The following is a 25855-nucleotide window of genomic DNA, read 5'->3' as shown; positions in this document are numbered from 1 at the left end:
AATTCCTTTTTTTTTCAAATAGTTTGTAGTTTATAGTTGGAGTTAACTTTTATTTAAATGTTTGGTAGAATTCACATGTAAATCCATCTAGTCCTGGGGATTTTTTCTTAGGGAATTGATTAATAGCTTGTTCTATTTCTTTTTCTATGATGGGACTCTTTAACCAATTTACTTCTTCCTCTACTAATCTGGGAAGCTACATTTTTGAAGATATTTTTCATTTTCATTTAACTTCTGAGAGCTCTCAGCAACTCTTTCAGATTATTTATTTCAGAGAAGATGCAGGAGTTTCCTTACCAGTGAGTTACTATACCATTATAATCATTGGTAAATTCCTACCTCTTTGGGGATATTATTTATCCTTTTTATTTCTCTCATATATCTCCCTAGAAATTTACTAGAGCACCAAGAATTAATTTCATTTTCTTGTATGATTCCCGTTTTTCCAGAACTGTTTGAATCTTTGTTATTTATTACCTCCACCTCCAATCTTTTATTTTCAAGCAATATTCTAGAGCAACTAGTTGCCATCTTAGGTCATCAAGTAACATTTTTTTCTAATATAGACAACAAATAGACAGGAAAAATAACCTCCTAACATATCTTCCTACTACTACTTTTCATCCTCTTCAAAACAGGATTAATGATAGAATTATTCTTCTTGTCCAGGTCACTTTGCTTAAATAAACAAAACAAAATATCCCATTTGTGGTTCTTTATTGTTTACTATTGCTCACACATCACAGCTTGCCACCTCTCTATTTTTCAAAACTTGTCTCATATTATTCCCTTCCCTTTGCCTTTCAGTCTAGCTATAGAGGTTATGATAGAATGAAGACTATTTATGAGTCTAAGGATCTATTTTCAAATCCTTCCACTGCCTTTCGCTACCATTTATACTTGTGGAAAAAATTACTTTACCTTCTCACCATTTTACCTCTTTCCAACTGGCCAAAGTATGCATATTGCTGTTAGTTTTATATCAAATTACCAGAACATGGAAGATTCTATTATAAAAGGAGAGAGATAGAGAGAGACAGTACAGAGAGAAGAAAAGTAGCAAAAAATTTGAGAGTAGAAAAGAGAGTTGAAAAAAGAGATGGGGAGAGGTGTGTATTCCCATCCTCTTTTCTAAAGACTAAAATTGTAGGGTAATTATGATTGTGAAAAAAAATAGAATCATAGAATCTTAGATTTAGAAATGATCACTCAATATCATCTTTTTAAATTTACCAAAATATTTTATTCATCACCTTCAATTTCAAATATTTCCCTTTCCTTTTCCTGCAGTCATCCCAATTTATCAAAGAAAGCAGTTAAGCAAAATTAAGTAATACACCAGCTAATTATGACAATATATGTGTGCAATGTTGTGCCCAATTTCACTACTTGTACAAAAAAGTTGCATTTTTTTTCTTCTTTAAGAAAAATCTTGGCTATTTTAATTTCATACTGCTTCATTTCTATTTGTTATTGTTCATATTACATTTTCAGAAAAGTATATTTTTCCATTTTGCTTATTTTTGTATATATCAATTCACACAGTTCTTCCCATTGTACTCTGATTTAAAAAAATATATATATATATTATATATATATATGGGGCATCTTGGTGGCACAGTAGATTTCTATCCCTGAAGTCAGAAGGACCTGAGTTCAAATCTGGCCTCAGACACTTCACACTCTCTAGCTCTGACCTTGGCAAGTCACTTAATCCCAATTGCCATAGCAATATATATATATTTCTTAAAGTATAATCATATTTCATTACCTTCATCAAGACTTTGATTCTGTGTTCAGCTTTTCACTACTTTAAAAAGTGCTTCTGTGACTATTTTATTTTATATAAAATTTCCCTTTACCCTTGTTTTTAATCTCCTTTGAATAACTACTTAAAAGTGGGAACCCTCAAAGATTTTTAATGCTTGAATTACCTTTATAAAGGTATTTCTCCCAAACAGTCAAGTTTTTCATAGTGGCAAACACAAAGGAATGCTAAATACTTGCAATGTTTCTGTGTTAGTATCTACAATGGAAAGGTAGCTTAGAAGCACTTAACAATAACATTTGCTGCCCTTCTATTTGGATCCTGATTATAACACTAAATATGAAGTTTGGAATTACAGTAAGACATACTTAAGCGCCATAAAAGAAAATTAACCTAATATATTGACTCTTTGGTTTTTTGGTCTGTTTTCCCTTGGCCTTTTATTGCATATGATTTTCATTGCATCATAATCTGAAAAAAATGTATTTACTATTTCTGCCTTTTTTTCATAATGGCTTTCAGGAACTCTAATAATCCTTAGATTTTCTCTCCTAGATTGATTTTTCAGGTCAGTTGTTTTTCCTAGTAGTTATTTTATATTTTCTTATATTTAAAAAAAATTTTTTTGGTTTTGTTTGAGTGATTCTTGAAGTCTTATTGACTAATTCACTTCCATTTGTTAAATTCTAATTTTTAATGTATCACTTTCTTCAGTTACCTTTTTAAACTCCTTTTGTATTTGGTCAATGGATTTGTTTTGTTCATTGCATTTTTTTCCATTTTACAAATTCTGTTTTTCAAAAAATTATTATCTTTTCATATATATTTTGTAAGGAGTTATATGCTTTTTTTTTTTTTTTCTATTTCATCAAATCTATTTTTAAGGCATTTTCTTCAGATAATTTCTGTTTTACCTTTTCCATACCCTCTTTTTTTTTTTTTTTTTTCCTGAGGCAATTGGGGTTAAGTGACTTCCCCAGGGTCAGACAGCTAGGAAGTATTAAATGTTTGAGATCAGATTTGAATTTAGGTCCTCCTGACTTCAGGGTTGGTGCCACATATCTAGGATGGAAGTGAGTGTTTGTTATCAATTGTTAATTAGATATACTATACTCTCTTGCAAAGATCATATTAATAATTTCTCCATTTTTAACTCTCTTTTAAGATCCTTTTTGAAATTTTCTAAGAAGGTCTTGTGAAATGGGGACCAGCTCATATCTCCCTTTGGGGCTTCATCTGGAATTGATTTGTCTTTGGGAATCTCAGGATTTGAAGTCTATTCTCTCTATTCATAAAAGTTGTCTATCATCAAAGTTCTTTTGCTCCTTTTGTTCATTTTTTTTAAAGGGTTTAGATCTGCTCTTAAGGTGAAGGGGTGCAGTCACTTTAGTTTGTCTTGAGGCCAGTATTTATGACTGACTTTTGGTGCTGGGTAATCGTGGCCAAGTTCCAAGTTCTTCCAGGGGCTCTATGGCTTACAATTACCTTTTGAATTGCTTTTGGATGATTTGAAGTAAAAAAATCACAGCAAATCTGCTAAACCACTCACTTGCAACAAGGACAGAGTAGCCAAAGAGTCCTATAGAAGATTCTGTGACGCATGGATACTGCAACATTCTGGCTTCCTGCCCCAGCTCCTTGCCTCCCTACACTGAAGTCTGAGCTCAGCAGAAGGTCCCCCTGCCCAATTGAAACAGACCAGTTCTGAAGTTCTTCCAAAGTATGTGTTGTACTCCAAATACTTGTGGCCTTTGTTACTCCAAAACCAGTTCAGAGACATAATCTGCTATTGCTTTGAGAGTAGGTCAGAGGAGGTCACAGAAAGCCATGTTTGCTTGCTGCCTTCTTGCCTCCGCCCCTTAACTCCTTGTTTTTATTTTTGGAGGCAATCAGGGTTAAGTGATGTGGGCAGTGTTATATAACTAGTAAGTGTCTGAGACTCAATTTGAACTCAGGTCCTCTAAATTCCATTCCACTTACCTCCCTGCTGCTCCTCTAAGTGGATTCTTAAAATGTAATTGATAATCTTTCAGAAATGGGAAATTATCCATCATCTAAGGCAAAGACTGAATGAACTTTTTACATAAGAACTTTTTCCATCAGTTAATAAATTAGATCAAATTGTATTTAAAATTCTTTGTATTTCTATGATTTTCATCTCATACAAAATATATTAGTTCCCAGTTTAAGGTTCTAAAGTATTCATTCATTCTTCTGGGGGGTTTTAATTTGTTCCTTTTCTAGCAATTTTAGTTGTAAGCCCAATGTGTTGACCCTCTCTTTCTCTATTTTATGCAAGTAGGCCTCTAGAGATATAAAACTTCCCCTTATACAGCTTTGGCTATATCCTACACATTTTGGTATGATGTCTCATTATTGTCATTTTCTTGGGTGAAGTTATTATTTGTGTCTATGATTTGCTGTTTTACCCAATCATTCTTTAGTATGAGATTATTTAGTTTCCAATTATTTTTTGGTCTATTTTCCCCTGGCTTTTTATTAAATGTAATTTTAAGTGTATTGTGGTCTGAAAAGGATGCATTTACTATTTCTTCCTTACTGCATTTGATTTTGAAGTTTTTTGAGTGTACTCCTTTCAGTCTCCATTTATTCGCCAAAGATCTATCATATCAAACTTTTCTAGTATTTTATTTACCCCTTTAACTTCTTTCTTTTTTATTTTGCGGTTTGATTTATCTAATTCTGACAGTGCAAGGTTGAGATCTCCCACTATTATAGTTTTGCTGTCTATTTCTTTTTGCAGCTCTCTTAATTTCTCACTACTTGGTGCTCATATGTTTAATATTGATACTGTTTCATTATCTATGCTACCCTTTAGTAGGATACAATGCCCTTCCTTATCTCTTTTAATTAGATCAATTTTTGTTTTTGCTTGATCTGAGATGAGGATGGCTATCCCTGCTTTTGGCTTCACCTGAAGCATAGTAGAGTCTGCTCCACCCTTTTACTTTTATTTTGAATGTATCACCCTGTTTCAGGTGTGTTTCCTGTAAACAACATATAGTAGCATTCTGGCTTTTAATCCAGTCTGCTAACTGCTTCCTCTTTATGAGGGAGTTTACCCCATTCACATTTATGGTTAGAATAACTAATTCTATATTGCTTGCCATCCTGTTAACCCCTCCTTATGCTTGTCTTCTTTTCTTCCCTCTTACCCTCTTATCCAGTATTAAACTTGTGAACACCACTTGCTTTTCACAGCCCTCCCTTTTTAGTATCCCTCTGCCACCTTAAAATTCCTCTTCCTATTTTACCCCTTTTTCTCACAATTTCTATATTCCCTTCCCCTTAGCTTACTCCTTCCATCTCACTTTTCAATGAAGTGGAAGAAGTTTCACCATAAATCAAATATGTCTATTGATACATACTATGTTCATCCCCCTCCTTTCTTTTTCTCAGATATAATAGGTTACCTTTGCCTCTTCATGAGATGTAGTACCACCACTTTACCCTTTTTTATGATGTAATTTCCTTTCTACCTCTAGTTTCTAGGACAAATTATAATATGTTCTTTACATATCTTTATGGCAGAAGTATAGTTCTCAAGATTTCTTTTTACCTTTTTAGAAATCCCTTCAGTTCTGTATTTGAAGATCAAACATTTTGTGTAGGTCTGTTTTTTTTTTTTTTTTTTTTTTTTTTTTTTTTTTTATCAAGAATAGATAGAATTCATTTATTTCGTTAAATGTCCATCTTCTTCCCTGGAAAACGATGCTCATTTTTGCTGGGTAAGTTATTCTTGGCTGCATACCAAGTTCCTTAGCCTTTTGGAATATCATATTCCAGGCCCTTCGTTTCTTTAATGTGGATGTTGCTAGATCCTGGGTTATCCTTATTGTAGCTCCTCCATATCTGAATTGCTTTTTTCTAGCAGCTTCCAATATTTTTTCCTTCATCTGATGGTTCTTGAACTTGGCCACTATATTTCTTGGAGTTTTGATTTTAGTGTCCCTTTCAGTAGGTGATTGATGAATTTTTTCAATGTCTATTTTACCTCTGTTTTCAAAACATCTGGGCAGTTCTCTTTGATAATTTCCTTGAAAATAGTGTCCAAGCTCTTTTTTTTCCTCACATTTTTCAGGGAGTCTGATTATTCTCAGATTGTCTCTACTAGATCTGTTTTTCAGGTCTGTTGTCTTTCCAATAAGGTACTTGATATTCTTTTCAATTGTTTCATTTTTCTGGTTTTGCTTGACTACTTCTTGGTTTCTCCTTGAGTCATTCATTTCCACTTGTTCCAGTCTAATTTTCAATGATGTATTTTCTTCACTCACTTTTTTATATCTTTTTGTAATTGTCCAATTGAGTTTTTAAGTGATGTTTTTTTTTCTTCTATGGAATTCTTTTCCATTTCGTCCATTTTATTTTTTAGAGAGATGCTTTCTTTTTCCAGCTCACTAATCCTTTTTTTCCTTTGAGTTGTTTACCTTTTCCAATTCACTAATCCTGTTTTCCTTGGAGTTGTTTACCTTTTCTAATTCACTAATTTTGTTTTTCAATGATTTGATTTCTTTGTCCACTCTTGTCTTTAAATGCGTGGGATGACTTCTCCAGATTCTCTCGCCAAGCTTCCCTTTCCTTTTACCATTTCTCTTCTAGCTCTCTTGTGAGAGCCCTTTTGATTTCCTCTATGAGATTCTTATGTATTGAGGAGCAGCTCATATCCCCCTTAAGGGATTCTCCTGGAGACAATCTGCTTTTAGTCTCTTCAGTGTTTGAAGTCTGCTGTCTATCCATACAGAAGCTATCAATGGTTAGAGCCCTTTTAAATTTTTTGTTCATTTTGTCAGAGCGGGACTCGAAGAAAACAAATTGACAGGAGAAAAAATTTGTCTGTTTTTGGTGGGGGAGGGATGGGGCTGGATTGTGGTACCTTGCTTTCTCTACAGACTGGGGGAGACAGCAGTGAGGCACTAACAGGACAGAGATGGCTGAGCTGCATCTGAGCTCTGAGGCTCTAAGAACTCGCTGAGTCACTCCAGGTGGGGGGTGGGGAGGTGGCCGGGTCCCAAGAGAGGAGAGACACTAGCTTTCTGGGGTTTTTATTCTTCACCTCTGGTGTTTACACCCTCTCTGCTGCTCCTGGCTTGCTGCCAAGACGGAATATCCACACTGGGGTAAAAGTCTTTTCTCAGAACCAGAAAAGATCACACCCCTCCCCCCTCTGGTCTAAGCTGTGTGAGCTGCCTGTCTTGCTCTGGCTGCCTGCCCTCAGTCTGCACCCAGTCTGTTTGACCCTCCCCCGAGCAAACACAGACCTTTTCTGGTGAATTTCAAGGATGTCTTCTGTTGGTGATTATTTGTGGGTTTCTTTTCTGGTAAAGCATTAATTCCGAGTTTTGTCATGAAGTAAGTCCTGAGAGAAAACACGGAGCTCAAACAGCTGTCTGCCTCCATGCTGCCATCTTGGCCAGAAGTCTGTATTCATTCATTCTTATTCTCCCTTTTTGAATTATATGCATGTCCTGCCTTGTGACCATGCATGTTCTATGTTCTAAGACTGTTTTTTCTTTTTTTTTTTTTTTATATCATTTCATCTATTTGATTAAGTTCTGGGGATTTAATTATCTCTATATCAGTGGTTTCTAATGATTTCCAGATTTTATGCATATTATACATACATATATATATATAGGTTTGTCACCTATATTAAGATTTATATCATACATGATAAGAATGGATGGAGATAGGTATTTCTTTCTATATCACTTGTATATATCAGTATTCACTTTCCTCTCAAGCTTCTTTCCTTTTTCCTAATTTCCTATTTCCATCAAGACTACCATGCCTTTCTATTTCCTTCGTTTTATAACTTAGGTCATAAAATTTATGGATCCATATCATGAACAGTTTTATAAGCTAACCAGTTCATATTTTTTACTAGGGGCACTTGGGAGCCCATGAAATAAAACCCAATGAGCACTTGAGATATGCACTTGGAAAAATCACTTTTTTCAATAGTGTGTAGGATGTATTGGAGTTGGGACAGAATTGAGGTAGGAAGAAAAAAAAATCAAAAAGTTAATTTAAATGAAAGTTGATTAGGCCCTAAATTAAGATGGTGATTGTCTGAAGACAGTAAAGAGATGGGATGGAAGAGATATTGTTGAAGCAGAAATGGCAAGATTTGGGATATAAGTGAGTGGTTGTTATCAATTGTGAATTAGATATACTTTACCAAACCTGAATCTCCTACATTGAACTTGAACAGTGTGAGGGAATTTTATAAGTTTGTCATTTTCTATACTGATATGATAAAGACAAAGAATTCCTCAATTTTATTCTCTCTAAAAAGTATGCAATTTTCTCTGTGTGGCAGGGAGTAGTGGGGGAGGAAAAAAGGGTTAGAAAACCTTGTTTTACTGGAATGCAGAGATGAAACATTGTACCCAGACCTATATTTGAGTCATCATTAGAATGGATTATAGGGAAAGAGTTTTGATATAGTGGCCAAGGAGACCTCAGGTTCACTTGGTCCAATATACATCATCTGATGATTGTTACCATATTTATTAGTAATAATTTTATTCATTTATTTGAAATCTCAGTGTAAGGAATTATCTATTTCATTTTAACAGTACAAAGGTAGAGTGAACACAGCACTAGTTCTGGAATTCAGAGAACCTAAGTTCAAATTTGGTCTCAGACACTTCCTAGTTATATAACACTGGCCACACCACTTAATCTTGATTGTCCCCAAAAAATAAAATAAAGAGTTATCTTATTAGGTTCATGTTCCTTTTATGGAGCTTAACTCTCAGAATTTTGGAGTTTGAAGAAAAAGCTACTCTATTCTTTCTCAGATTTTTTAAACTGTCACTTATCTTCCCTTTTTTCACATCTGGAGCATATCTAGATCTGCATGAAATATGACTGACGCAAGGAGCATAAGGAAAGATTAATGTTTTCTTCTTTATTTAAATCTTAAATATAAAACACAATTATAAAATACAAATTGCCATATATGCAGCAGAATTTAAGAGAGCATTTGAAATATAAAGTGATAATTTCCATTTCAAGAAAATCCATATAATAAATAAAACATCATGTTCAGGGCTGTTCATCTTTGCTTTCCTGTAGATTTTCTTTTGTTCTATGATGTATACTTTTAACCTTATCCCTTTTCCCGCCTCCCCATGTTTTTATTCACATATATGAAAATATATGTAAATCTATAGATATATACACATATATATATATACACATATATATACACACATATATACACATATATATTTACAAATATATGTAAATCTATAGATATATGCACACATATATAGATATCTATAACCATATACCTATATACATATGAACATTTATGTGCACATATGTAGGACTGTACTATACTTTTTGTCCTTTATTTTTCTGAAGGTAATTAACATCACCCTTCCAAGTCTTCATATTTTTCTAAATCCACTAAATTATTTTCTACCCCACAGCAATATTCCAAACATATACTGTCTAGTTATTTTACAAAGTTTAAAGCAATATTGATTAATATGACTGACATATAGTGTAATTTCTCTGTTTTCCTGTTTTGAGCTTTAGCTTTAATTTTGTCTCAGGTCTCAGGTCATGATTATGACCCCTGCTTTATTTTTTCCATAATAAATTCTACTACTGATCTTTGTTTTCTATTTGTGTGTATTTATTATTCCCTATCCCTGATGATTCTGCTGCTTTTACCTGCTACCTTGCCCTCCCCTTGTTTCTATCTGAATTTAGAAGATTTTATAGCCTTCCAAATGTATATATGTTGTTTCTTCTTTATTCCATTCCATTAATTTATAAATTCTTCTATACCTCCCTTATCTTATTCCCTCACCCTCTTATTTCTTTGTACATTTAGAAGATTTTTAAATTTAATTTATTTATTTTTATTCTAAATGTATGTTGTTTTCACTTTAACCCAGATCTGATGTAAGTAGAGTTCCTTCTAAAAATCTCTTTATTATCCTATTCCTGCTTCCTATCATCTTAGACTCTTATTTCTCTCTGAATTTTATTTCCTTGTGTGTGTGTGTGTGTGTGTTTGTGTGTTGTTCCCTCTTTAACCCATTCCCACTGAGAATAGGTTTCAGAACTAGCAGCTGTCTTCCCCCTCCTTCTGTGACACTTCTTCCTCTCACATCTTATTTTAAAAATATTCTCTCTGTGTCTCTCTGTCTCTGTCTCTCTATGTTTCTGTCTCTTGTCTCTCTCTCTGTGTCTATCTCTCCCCCCTTATCTTCCTCCTCTGCCCCCTCCCCCAATTTAGAGGAAGAGACCAAGAGACACCAGCTCCATAAATGGGGATGGCATTGATTCCATCAGATTGTAACAGCCATGTCAAGGGAAGGGAAAACACTCACTTTTTAACTAATGCTTTTTTCTGAATGCTAAGATCCATTAGTTCTTTGATGTTGAGATGTGCTACCAATACCTATTAAATCTAAAAATCCTGAGTTGAAGCACTGGTGTCCCTAAATAGTTATAACTGTTTCCAAAAGATTTTTATTCCATGTTCTCTTACTTCTTATGCTTATAATAGCAAGCCTTTGGCTTAGTTTATAATATCATAAAATAGTTATTTTTATAATTGAGATTCCAGTTATGTTACTTTGAAATTTCATAAAACCTTGGCCATTCTGAAATACATTTTATATCTCTAGAAGACAAAAAAAACTTGACCCTATTGTGAGGGACCCTTACCCAAAATGACTACTCAGAGATCACTCAAAATAGAAAGCAGAAAAGTTGTTTATTAAAACCTCTGGAGGATGAGCCATCCCATCACAAGATAAGAAAGAGAAAGCTCATGGTAGGAGGGCTAAAGAATTAGTAAAGATATATAGCTTTTATAGGTTCTGTTACAAAGGATCAGATCATAAGTTGGGGAGCATTGAGAAATAGGTGCCCCCTCCCCTAATTGAATGTTAAATATTGGTGCCAAAGGCAGATTAGAACAGAATGCCTTGTTTCCCTGGTTCCAAGAAGAATCATCAATCGGACCTTCAAACTTCAGATTACTGAGCTGACATCATTTAAACTAATAATCTAAATATTGATAACATTGAATAAGGATAAATATCATCTCTGGCTAAGTAAATATATCTAAAGTTTTAAGTAAATATTGGCTTGTACACACCGTACTTATGTAGATTACAGAGACATAGAAATAATAAAAAAAAATACAGAAAAACAATCTAAACATTCTTGTAAGTTCTTCACCTTATCTCTCCATTCCACACATTTTTAATACTCATTTCTGGGAAGTTGAATACAAGATCCTAGCTCCTATGCACTGTATTATCTTAAATGTCTTTTAAAGTGTCTTTCACCTTTTCATCACCATGGATATTCTTTCAGGGACTTTTAGGGACAAGAGAAATTTCTTTTATACAAAGAAAAACTGGCTAAATGTGCAAATTTAACAGTATACCTATGGAACTTATTAATTTTACACTCATAGGTCTGATTTTACTTTCATAAAAACCCAACTGAAATGTCCAAGTAATATTTAATATTTTCTTATCTATGAGTATGGCTGCTTTCAACCTCTTATCAAAGGCTTCAGTATCACAGATCACTATTTATTTCTTTTTCTTTCTTCTTTTACAGTTCATTGCTTTCTCTTCTTTATTCTTTATCCTGGTTTCAATCACAACCTTTTGCCTGGAGACCCATGAGGCTTTTAATACCATTATCAACAAGACAGAACCAGTCATCAATGGCACAAAAGTTGTTCTGCAGTATGAAATTGAAACTGATCCTGCTCTGACGTATGTAGAAGGCATATGTGTGATGTGGTTTACATTTGAATTTTTAGTTCGTATTGTTTTTTCCCCAAATAAACTGGAATTCATCAAAAATCTCTTGAATATCATTGACTTTGTGGCTATCTTACCCTTCTACCTGGAAGTAGGACTAAGAGGGCTCTCATCCAAAGCTGCTAAAGATGTCCTTGGCTTCCTCAGGGTAGTGAGATTTGTCAGGATTCTAAGAATCTTTAAGCTCACCCGCCATTTTGTAGGGTTGAGAGTGCTTGGGCATACTCTTCGAGCAAGCACTAATGAATTCTTGCTGCTAATAATCTTCCTAGCCTTAGGAGTTTTGATATTTGCCACCATGATCTATTATGCTGAGAGAGTAGGGGCTAAGCCTAATGACCCTTCAGCTAGTGAGCACACACAGTTTAAAAATATCCCCATTGGGTTTTGGTGGGCTGTGGTGACCATGACCACTCTGGGTTATGGGGATATGTACCCACAGACCTGGTCAGGGATGCTAGTGGGGGCCCTATGTGCTCTGGCTGGGGTACTAACCATAGCCATGCCTGTGCCTGTCATTGTCAACAATTTTGGAATGTACTATTCTTTGGCAATGGCAAAGCAGAAACTTCCAAGGAAGAGAAAGAAGCATATTCCTGCAGCTCCTCAGGCAAGCTCTCCTACCTTTTGCAAGATGGATTTGAATTTGGCCTGCAATAGCACACAGGGAGATCCATGCCTGGGCAAAGACAATCTATTGGTGCACCATAACCGATCAGGTAAGACAGAACACCAAATGCATGCCTCCTCAAGTCTTCTAGAACAGTATGTTCTGTAGGCATAAGACAAGAACCTCATTTTCTGCAAATAAAACTGGGTCTCAGTCCTCTCTCCCTCCTATTGTTTCTGAATATGCTAGACTTATGAGAGAGGGAGAGTTGAAGCCTTCTTAAGCTAATACTAACTAGACTTGCACATAGCTGGCCTATATAATATTCTTGCTTTAGTGTGAATGCTTTTTGCTGATGGTGCCAACCTTTTCTTTTGCCTGTTTCTTTGTTGGTCTCGTGCCAATGTTTCTTTGTGTTCTTGCACGATGTGATGGTATGAATATCTTGCCATGTTTCACATTGTAAACTTCCATGTTGTTTTGCTTGATGTGTTTGTCTCTTGTGTCAGCTTTACCTCAGTCATTCGGTGGCAAACATTATAAAAAAAGTCACATCAAGCTATCATTTAAAAGCAATAGATACATACATTTTAAAGGCCTGATTCCCAAAGAAGTCATGTGGAAAGTTGTCCTCTAGACCTCTAACTTTGTAGTATTGGTATGACTAACTTAAAATGTTCATCATCCTTGAATTAAGGACAAGCATCTCATTGTATTCATTTTTAAACTTGTTTTTAACTTTAAATTTCATTATTAGGGTACTCCCCATCTACATTGTTTCCCTCTCCCATCAAAGTTGACTATAAATGATTTGTGAATTATTTGCTATTCTGGACTTTCTATACTGCTTTCCTCCCCTCCCTTTTTTTTTTTAAAGGAGACAGAGAGATATATACCCATAATTTTATCGACATAGAGGACCTAGTGGATGTGGAAAATCACTTTTCCAATGTAAATGGGCAACTCATACTCCCTTTAAGTCTTAAGTGCCTGTAGGGTACTTAAAAGTTGAATTAGAAAGAAGAATTAAAACAAGGTCTTTCATCTCTCAACTATACTATTAGTCCTTAAAGGGTGGTTTGAGGATCTCTGGGGTCGCTGAGGCCATTTCAGGAAGTCTATGAGATAAAATGATTTTTATAATGATACTAAAATATTGATAGATTAATAACAAGTAAAAAGAAGCTCTTTTTTGGGGGGAGTCTCCTAAATAATTTTAATAGTATAAAGGGGTCTTGAGACTAAAAAAAGTATGAGACCAACTGAACTATGCCATTCTGCCTTTCTTTTCTCCTCCATTGATGTGTACATAATTCAGTCTGGCTCATAACACACACACACACACACACACACACACACACACACACACACACACACACACAAAATCTGTGCTGAATAAGTAGTTGAAGATTTGATTGACTTCATTTCATTTCCATTCTGTTCAATAGCAATGAATATTCTTTCTAATAGATATCTGAAAATGAGCCTACTGAAAATGTCAGTAAGAATTGTGGCTTGTAGTTCAAATGGCAGTTCTTATAGGGCAGTCCTCAAGAAATACCTCCAAGGCATTCCCATGATAGAGAATCTAAAAGAAGCCATATGCCCATGAAAACAGAGCTAGTAAGCTCATATGCATGCTGTAAGCTTAAGTCTTTGAGAATTTGATGGAAACAAAAAAATCTATACTTCAAGGACATCTCAAGAAGTTTGTCTTTTCAAGTTGATTTCCTTGGATAGCTCTCTTTTAGAGCTTTAGAACTGAGCATCCTGGTTTTCTGCTCAATGAGACAATGTATAAAATTTTATCTGTAGAAAACAATAAGGCATCAGCAGAGCCCTAGCTCAAATTCTTATGTTAGATCCCTTCTCTAAATAGGTAACCCTTTCCAATGTATTCTTATTTACATTACAGTTGTTTCATTTATACAATGAGCTTCATTATAGGGCTACATGTCAAAAATAAGATTATCAGCATGTTTATTCCCTGAAATCTATTTCCTATTAGACAAAATCTCAAAAGGAAACAGAGATGTCCCAAAAGGATTCTCTCCCTCTCCCAACTTAATGTTTACTTTTTGCCCTATTTAGATGGTTGTGACTAAAGATGAAAATTCTTTTTCTTTTTGTATCATGAGTTGACTACTGTGTTTTGTATTGAGTGGCTGGAATATCTGGCAATCAGTGTAAACCTCTATGTGCTGTGTCATTTCTTCATTCATTACTGTCTGTAAATGGGCATGATGCTTTGACCAGTGTTATCAGGTGAAGACAGTGCAGGAAATGAGCAGCCATTGTCACCCCCTGAAAGGCTACCAATGAGATGCTCTAGTACCAGAGACAAAAACAGAAGAGAGGGTGCCTGTTTCCTACTGACCACAGGTGATTACACCTGTGCCACGGATGGAGGAACCAAGAAAGGTAGGATTGAATTTTACCAGCTTCTGCAGGGTCATTCACTATTTAAATGCTGAAAAAAGAAATGAAATGTAGATGGATTGCTTTTGAGGAGAGATTGTATCTAGTGTAATGTACTGCTACCCCCTTCCCTTTGTCCATATGCACTGTTTTTTATCTTGACAAAATCATTCTTCCTTTTTTTTTGTTTGTTTGTTTGCAAAACCTGCTTGCTTTTGCATTTGACAATCTTCATTTTCTTTTTTAGTCTCTTTCAACTTTTTGTTTCTTTAATCTTTTCTCTTATGAGCAGGATTATAATACAGTGATGAGGTGTTAATGGTTAAAAACTGGTGTTCCATGGGGGGAGTAAAAAATAAAAAGGATGACACACTTTTAAGTTTAATTTGTATTATTATAACATTTTCCCATCACTTTCTTAAGTTGAGGAATAAATGAAACAGTAGTATAATTACTATTATATTATAAAAGCTTAATTTCTACCATTTAGTCATTTCTGAGATATAAATTCTCATACAAGACATTTGTCAATCAACTCTCTGAGTTTAATTTCAGCACATCACTGAAATTAAAACTTTTTTTAATTTAATAATTCATCATCACTTTAATCATTTCCAAAGTCTTAAAATTTGCTGGAATTTTCTCATAACTAATCATTGGGAGTAACTAAAATTTAATATAGTGTATTTTTAAATTATAATTGAATATTGAGCATTTTAAAAAAAAACTCCTGAATGTTTTAAAAATATATATAAATAATTAAGTAGACTCCAATAAATTTGTGCAGCTTCTGCCCAAAGTTTTATGTAATAAGAAAACAATGACTATTCTATACCTTTATGAAATAGCATGATCTCAAGAGAAAAAGTAGAAATCTTTCCTACTATCTTATTAACTGGGATCTATTCTTGAAAATATCCTTTAGAAATCATCAAGCATTATTATTTAATGGGTTTATGCAATTTCTCTTGGTAGTGCAAATAAAAAAAAAAAAAACACAACTACCACCACAACAAAAATTTAAATTTTCCCTTTAACAGACATTTTTATAAGAAAAAGAGCATATATTAATAGTTTAATTCAACTCTATTTCACATTTCTATGACTATTTTTAGTAGTTTCTGATTTTTTTTTCCCCTGAGGCTGGGGTTAAGTGATTTTCCCAGGGTCACACAGCTAGGAAGTGTTAAGTGTCTGAGACCAGATTTGAACTCGGGTCCTCCTGAATTCTCTGGTGCCTAGCTGCCCCTCTGATTTTTTAAAACATCAGTATAATTGTGCCTTTTTTCTTTTCAAATCTATCTTTAAATATTCAAATACTCATCAGCATTTCATCACCCATCAGCACCTTTGCCAAAATCTTGGTCTGTGAATTACATACTCCATGCTATTACAGCTTCATTTTAATTCTTCTATTTGTGCAGCTATATCAATCTGTATATATGAATCATATACCTTAAATATGTCCATTGTGCATGTGCTACATTTTCATTTTTTAACAGAAATATTATCAATTTATAGGTTTAAAATTTTTCTGTACTACCTCATTAAAAGAATAAAAAAATAAAGGTTTTATGGTACTTTGCAATAAATTATTAAACATGTATTGATTTCTCTATGAAAAAAGCTGCACAATAGCATGGTAAAAATACATTTGTAGAGTTATTTTAGATGCATATATGGGTATGTATATAATGTTACCTATATATATATATATATATGTATATATATATATATATATATATATATATATGATATTACATAATTTTCTTTTTTCCAAAGATTTGTTCCACGTTATCCTCCATACTCCCTCCTTGTCCATTCTTTTTTCAGTTCTCATTACACAGTATATTCTATCTATTGCTTCTAGTTGCCTAGTCTTGGCCTTTCTCTTTGCCTTAATCTTACTCTTGAGTCTTATTTTGAAGAAGAGTAGCTTTTCCTTAATTTCTGTAATACAGGATATGCTTTTTTCCCCCTCTCCTCAGGTCTCCCCTCCATGTTTTTATATCTTAATGTGATGTGTAATACCTCTTATAATTATTCTAGTAATCTCTCACTATGTTGCTATTTAACATTTAAATATGATGATTTATATTTCTCTCATTAGAATTTTGAGATATATTATATATATCTATATCTATATCTATATCTATATCTATATACATATATCTATATATCAAATACTTAAGTTGTGATATTTTAAATTGCATTTCAATCTTAGAGTAATATTGATTTAGGAGATTTTTCCTATCTGTTTCTTTTTCTATTTTCTTTCTCTTAGGCTTTGTTTTTTCTGTCTTTGATTCCATTTCTTCTCATCTATCTCTGTCTCTGCTGAGTTTCTGCCTTGCTCTGTCCCTGTCTCTCTGTCCCTATATCTCTTTCTCTCAAAGCCTCTGCCTTTCTGTCTTTCTGTCTCTCTCCCCACTCAAGCTTTCTTACTGTCTCTGCTTGTCTCTTAAATGCTTACTTTTCATCGATACACCAAGTGTAGTGTAACAAGATCACATTTGATATTTTCTTTCTTATACAAGAATATTTTAAAATTTCACATCATATAATGAAATAGTATATGTGAGTGTTTGCAAAGCTAAAGACATTTTTCCCAATGCAGGACATTTTTATTATTTATTTTGAAAGTACAAAGCTGAATGCATAAGATATTGAAAGATTGATTCCATACATGAAACAGTTCTGTGTTCATATTTTCCCCTTAAATTAAATTTCCCTTCCTAAGTGAAATTATCATTTGGAAATCTTATCTCCATCTTTTTACTTATTACCTCAATGAGTTTCCTATCTATGGAATGATAAATCTAATGGCAGATGGTCCTGGATTAAAATTCTGGTTCTACCATATGGCTACCTTAGTGACCTTAGGCAAATCACTGAACCTATCATGGTCTCATTTTCCTGAGAAGGAAATAAATTTAGGGAGCTGGAACATATGACCTATAAAATCTTTTCTAATCCTAAATCTATAAAGTTATGATTCTTTTAAAATGCACATTTAACTTTCAGTTGATTTGCCCCCTAAATCTAATAACATGTGCTCTCTCTCCTCTTAGAATTTTTAGTTTGTTATCTTCTCATCTTGATGTGGATCTTTCCTTCGTTCCTTTGTTCCTTCCTTCTTTCCTTCTCTCTTTCCTTGTCTTTTTCATTCTCTATTCTTCTTTCCTCTCCCTTCTTCCCCTCTCCCTTCCTCCCCTCCTCTTCCCCCTTCTCCTTCCTTCTCTTCCCCCTCTTCTCCTCCCTTGCTTTCTCCTTTTTTCTCCTGCCATTCACTTCTCCCTTACCCTCCAATTCCTCCCTACTTCTGCTTTCTTCCTTTTTTCCTTTCTATTCCTCTTATTTCTCTTTATGTATTTTTATTGGTAACAATTTTGAATAATCATTCCCTTCTCTGTTTTTCTCTTACATTTGAAATTGGTTTCTACTGTTTTATCTTTAGCAAGCAGAAACCTACTTCTCACTCTCATTCTCTATTTGAATGAAAAATCTCATCATTACTTTTTTGAAGCATTCTCTTTCATGTCATTTCAAGTGGCTATATAAGTATACCCCATTTTAAGAAACCCAAAAATAGAAAAATGGGAACTTGCAAACAAATGCAGTCACCTGATTCTGTCTTAAATAATGAGGTCTTTCTTATAAAAGAAAGAGGTGGGGAGGGAGGGAGGAAGGGAAAGAAAGAGGGAAATTTACACAGAGATTTTAGGGAAGAAATATTGTTGTATGTCCTTTGTTATTGAATATGATCATAACATTAGGAAGGTGATGCCATGACATGCAAGTGAATTGGATTGGGAGGCCTGGGCAAGGTCACCTGCCTCACTTTCCCCTTCAGAGCCATCTGGGTACAGTGGCAAGATATAGAGCAAGACGATTGGAGATGGCCTTAGATGTAATGGGAGACTTTGGCCTTTTAAGCTAAGGTCTTCAACTAGTTTCAGTGTGACTGAAGCCTCACCTATTCAGTGAGGCAAAGAATCTTCTATTTGACTTAGCCCCTCCCCCCTCCCAAAAACAAAACAAAACAAAAAACAAAAAACTAACCCTAAATAAATGAATGGAAGGGTAAGACTCTCAGAGTCTCAGACTCTTAGCCAAAACAGAAATGACATCAGAAATGATTACTATTTATATTTTTTTTTTCCTGAGGCTGTGGTTAAGTGACTTGCCCAGGGTTACACAGCTAGGAAGTGTTAAGTGTCTAAGACCAGATTTGGACTTGGGTTCTCCTGAATTCAAGGCTGGTGCTCTATCCACTGCACCACCTAGCTGCCTCTACTATTTACATTCAATCTGAACCTATCAGGACCCAAACAATGACCAAATGGGGCTTGGTTTTGATCCTATTGGTAACCAATTAAAATCAGACTAGTTTTCATTTAAGGCTTAGTCCTTAAGAAAGAAATCTGTAAATCCCAAAAATACATTGGGAGGCTTCAGAAGTGCAAAAGAGAAAAAAATGCTTTTAAGACATCGGTAGGTAAGGGCATGACATCCCATGTGGGTAGTAGGAGGGAAGCAAGGAGAAAAAAATATTGTACAAGTTTTCTAAAATTTTGTTTGATTAAACAAATTCCATTAAGAATCCTAAATATCCAAGCCAAAATTTAGAAGTAAGGTGAAATTTCTGAATCTTATAGATTCATATTATGTATGCTCAGAAACACAATTCCCTCTCGGTATTAGATTAAATTTTGTTTTATGCATAATTGCTCATTAAAGTTTCTTATACAAAATAAAACCTATTTAAATGAGTTGAAATAATTCAGATACACTGTGTAAAACATAAATTTCTCAATTAAATAATTGCTTCCAGTTGTGATTGAAAACCTTGAGTGAATAATAATGAAATTAATTCAAATGAAATTATTTAATAAGCTGATAATTATGTTGTTAACCATCATATTAGAAAGGAATAATTGTGACTGAAAATAATATTTATTCTATTATAGACAAGTTCTCCTTAGTAAAATTATTTAATTTCTAGGGTAGTTTTTACATTATGAGGATGGAATATGGAATTTTATGTAACACTGCATGAGATAACAATATTGTAAATAGAATAGGTTATGATTTGCACAACTTTCTTGCATGTGTGCCTGTTTAATACTGTAAATTCATCTTGGGAGACAAGAAGGCTATTATAGTTTTTTAGTATAATTCTGAAATTATAAGAAGAATTATGAGGAATCCTTCAGAACATAAACTCCATGTTCCTGAATAGAGAACAAGGAGTAGTTTCTAAGAAAAAGAAGGTTAGGATAAAGTAAAATGAACATATACTACACAAATATGGGAATCAAGAATAATATGTATTGTGTTAATATACATTTTCTGGCAAATCTTAACTACTTTAATGTGGCATTCTTAAAGGATTTTTTTTAAAATCACAAAACCAAAGACTTTCAAAGTTGGAAGGAACTTTTGGCTGAATCCATAGGGTCTGTCAATTTTTTTTTAAATATTTCATAGTTGGGTTCCTTTTTAATACTACAAATTTCATTTTAATCAATTTTTTTTTTCCTGAAACGAGCTCCCTAGGTTTCATGTATCTATCAGAAGTTTCCATGACACACAAAGTGCTTAATAACCCCTATTGTGAGGACTCATACAATATCTGAAGGCCTCCAATGAAAGGGAGCCCCCTCTCTTGCAAGTTAGGTTATCCAACTTATGGGTAGCTCTTAAGTGTTAGAAAGAGGAGAATGCCTTTCAGTCAATCAAATAGAATTTTAAAAGATAAAAAATGAACTCATTGCTATCTTTCTGTGATTCTTCAAGTCATCTATAAGAAATGAAATGTAGTCTCCTTCAGTGTTTAACTTAGAGCAGCTGGCATCCAGCCTTTTCAGCAGAATTACTTATGTTCCTTAACACAAGTTGATGGATTTGAAAATGCTAAAACATTACAAAATTTAATTTGAATTTTGGTGGCACAGTATTGAACTTGTGATTTCATCAGTGTATGTGTTTGTGTGTGTAAATACAAATATATATATATATATATATATATATATACACACACACTTGTGTAAATATAAATATATATATATATATACACACACTTGAATGTGTATGTACATAAATATATACTTACACACCTATATAAATATATAGTGTGTGTATGTTTGTATGTATAAAATCAAGTCTTCCCTTCCTAGATTTATTTATTTAGATTTAATTTAATTTGGTTTTGACTGGGTGAAAATTCTCTGCCTCAATTGCTATTTAGCCTTAATCACTGATTGAGTGTGGCCTCAAGTTAACTGAAACCTGTTGTAAACCTTAGTTTAAAAAGGCCAAGGTCTTCCATTGTAAAGTGCCATCTCCAGCCATCCTGATCTATGTATCTTGCCATTAGACTCAGATGGCTCTGGAGGGGAAAGTGAGGCAGGTGATTTTTGCACAGCACGAACTTAAAACTCACTTAAAATCCAATTCACTTTCTTAATGTCATGGTCTCTTCAAGAATGAAAAGCAAACAGTAATATATACACATACTTATCTCTATCTATCTATCATTTTCTATTTATCTATATAGCCTAGTGTAGAAACTCATTTCACTGATACAGATTGACAATTCATCTGTAATTTAAAATTGATTGGGGGACATTGAAAAGTTATTTGTCATCATTATACAGCTAATATGAAGGGTAGGCCGAGCAGCTGCAAAAGTTGTTATTCATTATTATTTTATTATTAACAATTATTATGGATGGCTCTATCCATAGTGATGTATTTTGCTTTGAGTGTGGAATAGTTTAAATGGTTTGACTTAAGCTTAGTAGAAAATATCAAATAAGACACCTTTCAGGATTCGAAAGATCCCAGAAGGAATCACAACATATCTGCTATCTGCTTAGTGGATTGATGGAGAATTTTGTAGTATTCTACAAATGATAAATTTCCTAAAGTCTGTATCTTTAAGTATCCACTAAAGAATTTCAACTTCCATCAGCATTATTTTTTAATAGAGGCAACTAGAATATACACTTCCATTGGCAAATGAGCTATGTGGTTAGTTGAAGATAAAGAGATAAAAAGAGACACATACAGAGACAGAGTAAGAGAAAAAAAGAGATAGATAGACAGAGACAGAGAGACATACAAAGACAGAGTGGGGAGTGGAGAATTGTTTTTGACATTAAGGAGCCTTAAACAAAATTCTGTCCTGCATATATAATCTTTTTTCTTCCCACTCTCCACAATGCCTTTTATTCTTCCTGAAGTGGATGAATATTGACAAGTCACTTTTGAGAGACAAAAGACTATGTCAGTTGTTTAGTGAGATATACTCTAGGGTCAAAGAAAATGAGCGCTTTATTCCCAAACTTCCTTTACTTGAACAGAAAATGAAAATAATTTTCTGAAGCAGGGAGAGTTGACATTAACCAAAATAGAAACTAAATCTCAATTATATTCTATATAAACTTTGGAGCTAATCTATTAATAGTACACTACTAAATGCAGGCTTTATTCCATTAAATGCAAAGCCATCTGGCCTAACATATTCTTTTTTTATTTTGAGGGTGGAGGTATATGCAACATTCTTTTAATATTCCCTGAAAAATGACATTAAATGTCATTATTTATGATTCAGAGTATATCATCCTTTCTAAGCTCTGATATTTGACTATTAAATACATGTGTTGAGTGTTCTCAATTTCCTTTTTACATTTTCTCTATAATCTTGCCATGGATGTTAGTGCATATACAAAAAACTATATTAAATGAATGATGGAAGTATAAATGAGTCTAAAAATAACTTACTGCTTTTCTGCATTTTTCCCCTAGAAAATGTCCTCAAACTAGCCAACATTTTGATCCAGTGTATAGCTTTTTAAAAATTATTTTTGCATAGTCTTATGAGAACTTTGAATGCCCCATGCACCAAAGTTTAATCAATAGTAGAGATGGTCTCTGGAAAGATTGCTTTAGGACCATATTATCAATGCAATTGGGATGGCATTTGAATGACAGCCAGAGGGAACTTCATTTCTTTTAGAGCTACAAAATTGTCTTAATATGGAATTCTTTATAAACAAATCTTCTTGGAGCTCAAATTAGCACCTTTGATGTCCATTTTCTATACTATTTGTCTATCTATATTGTCTGGTTGGATTCAACTGATGTCTGTTCATTCTTTCATAAAAGGATGTGAAAAATCCAGAAGTTTAAACAACATAGCGGGCTTGGCAGGCAATGTTCTGCGACTCTCTCCAGCAACATCACCCTACAACTCACCTTGTCCTCTGAAATGTTCTGGATCTCCCATTCCATCCATCTTGTAAACCAAACTGCATCAGGAGGCTAAATTGCATCAATTCAAGTAGTGTTTACCACATAATGGAAAAATTAAATGTAGCATTATTGTAGGCTCCACTAATGCAATAAAAATCCTGCATGATACTACTATTTTCAGAAGTCAAAAATGCCACTTGGGTAACTAATGAGTCCCAGCTTGACTCTACAGATTATATAAAGTAGTGCTTCTCTTTCTCTTCTGCACTAATTTTCTGACAAGTGTTTCCTGGCAATAAAGAAACAGATAGTGTCATCAATTGGCCAGTTTATTCAATAAAATAAGCATATTTTCAGGGAGATCTATTTAAACCAATATGCTTCCAAATGACTACTACTCCTTTGGATCTACCTTCATTTCTCGTGATGCTCGAATTCATTCTGAAGATGTCTGGAACATTGTCTTGATTGCACAAATTATCAATATGACTTTGGTCAAATCATTTGTATGGACCATCCTGTCTCCATCACTTGAAAACAGTGTTACACTATATGAAAATCCTGGATTGCTCTGAATGCTTTTTGTTTTTGTTTTTTGTTTGTTTTTTTTTTCCATATTGAACCATCCTACTGATGCAAAAAGCAGTGGGCAATGGTTTGCATGTATAATTGTGGGGTGAGAGGAGAAGGAATATGAAGGATAAATGAGGAGGGAGAGTTTCTCTGTTTTTTCTAATACTTTAAAAGAAAAATATATTTTAAATGGTTAATTTTTAATTGCTTTTTGTCTTCTAAAATGCTTAATAGAGTTCTGAATATCTGGTTATTTGCACACAGATAACTGCAAAGAGGGTGTCATTACTGGTTACACGCAAGCAGAGGCCAAATCTCTAACATAATGACTTGAGGAAGGCACAAAACATGAGAGAAAAGTAAATGCCAGCCAAGCTTGCACTCTCTCTCCTTCCCTCCCCTTCCCTTTCCTTTCCTCCCCTTCCCTTCCCTTCTTCTTCCTCCTCCTCTTTCTCCTCTTCCTCCTCCTCTTCTTCCTTCTCTTCTTCCTCCTTCTTCTCCTCCTTCTTTTCCTCCTCCTTCTTCTTCTCCTCCTTCTCTCTCTCTCCTTCTCTCTCTTCCACTAAAGAATACTTAATACCATAATCATTTTTCCTCTGTTCCCTTCAACATTTTCAAAAGAGGCCTAGGATCAAGTCACAATCCAAAAGACTTGTGCTTCCTTTTTTAGGGGATAAATGAGAATGGGTACAAATGTAGAAGGACAATTTTTTTAAAAAATAAATCTCTTTGACTAGCCTTAAATCTAGGTCCAAAAGAATTTCAGGCAGTACTTTTTGCAGGTGCTTTGTCCTTTATGTTGTTTCTGTCTGTCTTATCTATTTGTCTAAATTGTAAACTTCTTCTTTCTCCAAAAAGCACAGAGATGCTTTAGGGGGAAAAAGGCTTCCATCTGATTCCAGGTTTTTTCCTTTCTCCCTATTCAGTCCAGCCATCCTTCTTCACATGCAAATTAATAATGTCCTTTATACCAACATGCCTATGAATGGTTTTGATAAGCAGGATTTAAATGGTGAGTTTTTTTTAAAACTATTTGTACTCAGTTACCAACTGGCATTTCTAGCAAGCAGAATTCATCACTTACACTTCAACTAAGACTCTGAAGAATCATAGTTAGTTTTTAAGGAAAAGAATCTATTCACTAGTTACCATGAATGAAATGGATCTGGTGTTTAGGGATAATGAGAGGAAAGAAAATGTGATATAAAAAACAGGAATAATTCCTTCTGAGGCAGACAATATTCCTGGCATTGTTGAATAATACTTGCTTCTCACATGTTTATTTTTTTTTATTTTGTTAAGAACACAATGACCATTTTTTCTTGTTGACCATGTGAAATTTATTAAATTGATATGTATGAGCCCTAGAGCATGAACTGCATGTCAGAATCCTTGTACAAGTGTATTTATCTAAACATATATTTCTGATATTTAGAGATGTGCATTGAAGAATCTTGCTCATATCACTTATAAACAGATATTAAATATCAACAGTTTTCTGGCAAAGGAATTTACTGTCTGGTGCTGTGTTATTGATTACATTGTTGCCCAGACTTTTTTTATGGATTTTTGATTGCTGATAAGAGACAATGGAATTTAGCCATACCAAGGACTGTATTGGAAAATGACTCCTGCTGCTGCTAAATGGGTCCTGCTAAGCATGCTATGCCTTGAAGAGGACCTTGGATCTTTACTTGGATTTAAAGATGACTAAAAGATCGTGGAATGAACTTGGTACTTCCAGTGTGAGGAGTTGCCAGTGGACAAGCCAATGTTGATGAACCCATTGTAAATAAATTTTTAAAAAGAAATACACATTGTGCATGGGGTATCAACTTTAGTCATCTCACATCAAAAATAGCTGAATTTGCAGTAATTGCTGGCCTCTTATGCTGTGTTTCCTCCTGAAACACAGTAGGTGTGCTGTGAATCAAAGACACATGCAGTGATGTTAATTTCATGTGTTTGTCTTAATTTTCCACACACTTACTACATTTATGGGTAAAAAAATTAATTCTCAAGCATTTTTCCTATTTATTAATAGTCATTGATGTCGTTATATTTGTTAATTATTTTATAATTTCTAATGTCTATGAAAACATTCTGATTTTCTTTTTCATTTTTTTGAGAAAACAAATATCACTAACTTTGTTCATAGTGTAAGTTTTTTTCATTGTTACCTCAAGAATATAAATATTTTGAAAAAATAAAATTCTTGTAAGTAAGAATATTTTTCTTACAATAATAATGGAGCAACATCAGTTATAGTGAAATATGTAATCAAATTATATCTTAAAATGTATATTTTGGATAAGAGAGATATTCTTTGATCAATTATTCTTTGTGAGTTGTGTGGTAATTGAAGCCAGTCTATTATATGTCTCTGAAGTTTCATAG

At 33.8% G+C, this 25855-nt stretch overlaps 1 protein-coding gene across 1 annotated transcript in view; it reads left to right on the top strand.

Annotated features, from left to right (window-relative positions):
* The window catches only part of KCNC2 (potassium voltage-gated channel subfamily C member 2), a 214378-nt gene extending 188802 nt beyond the window's left edge, over positions 1-25576 (top strand). Inside the window, 3 exon segments of the mRNA XM_074270788.1 lie at positions 11390-12317; positions 14465-14629; positions 22799-25576. Coding sequence (XP_074126889.1) covers positions 11390-12317; positions 14465-14629; positions 22799-22935 — 1230 coding nt within the window. The 3' untranslated portion in view covers positions 22936-25576.
* Positions 25577-25855: the final 279 nt, after the last annotated feature.

Source organism: Sminthopsis crassicaudata, chromosome 5, assembly GCF_048593235.1.
Source record: "Sminthopsis crassicaudata isolate SCR6 chromosome 5, ASM4859323v1, whole genome shotgun sequence".
Taxonomy (NCBI): Eukaryota; Metazoa; Chordata; class Mammalia; order Dasyuromorphia; family Dasyuridae; genus Sminthopsis; species Sminthopsis crassicaudata.
Note: the sequence above shows the minus strand (reverse complement) of the source record. Positions and strands in the feature narration are given on the sequence as shown.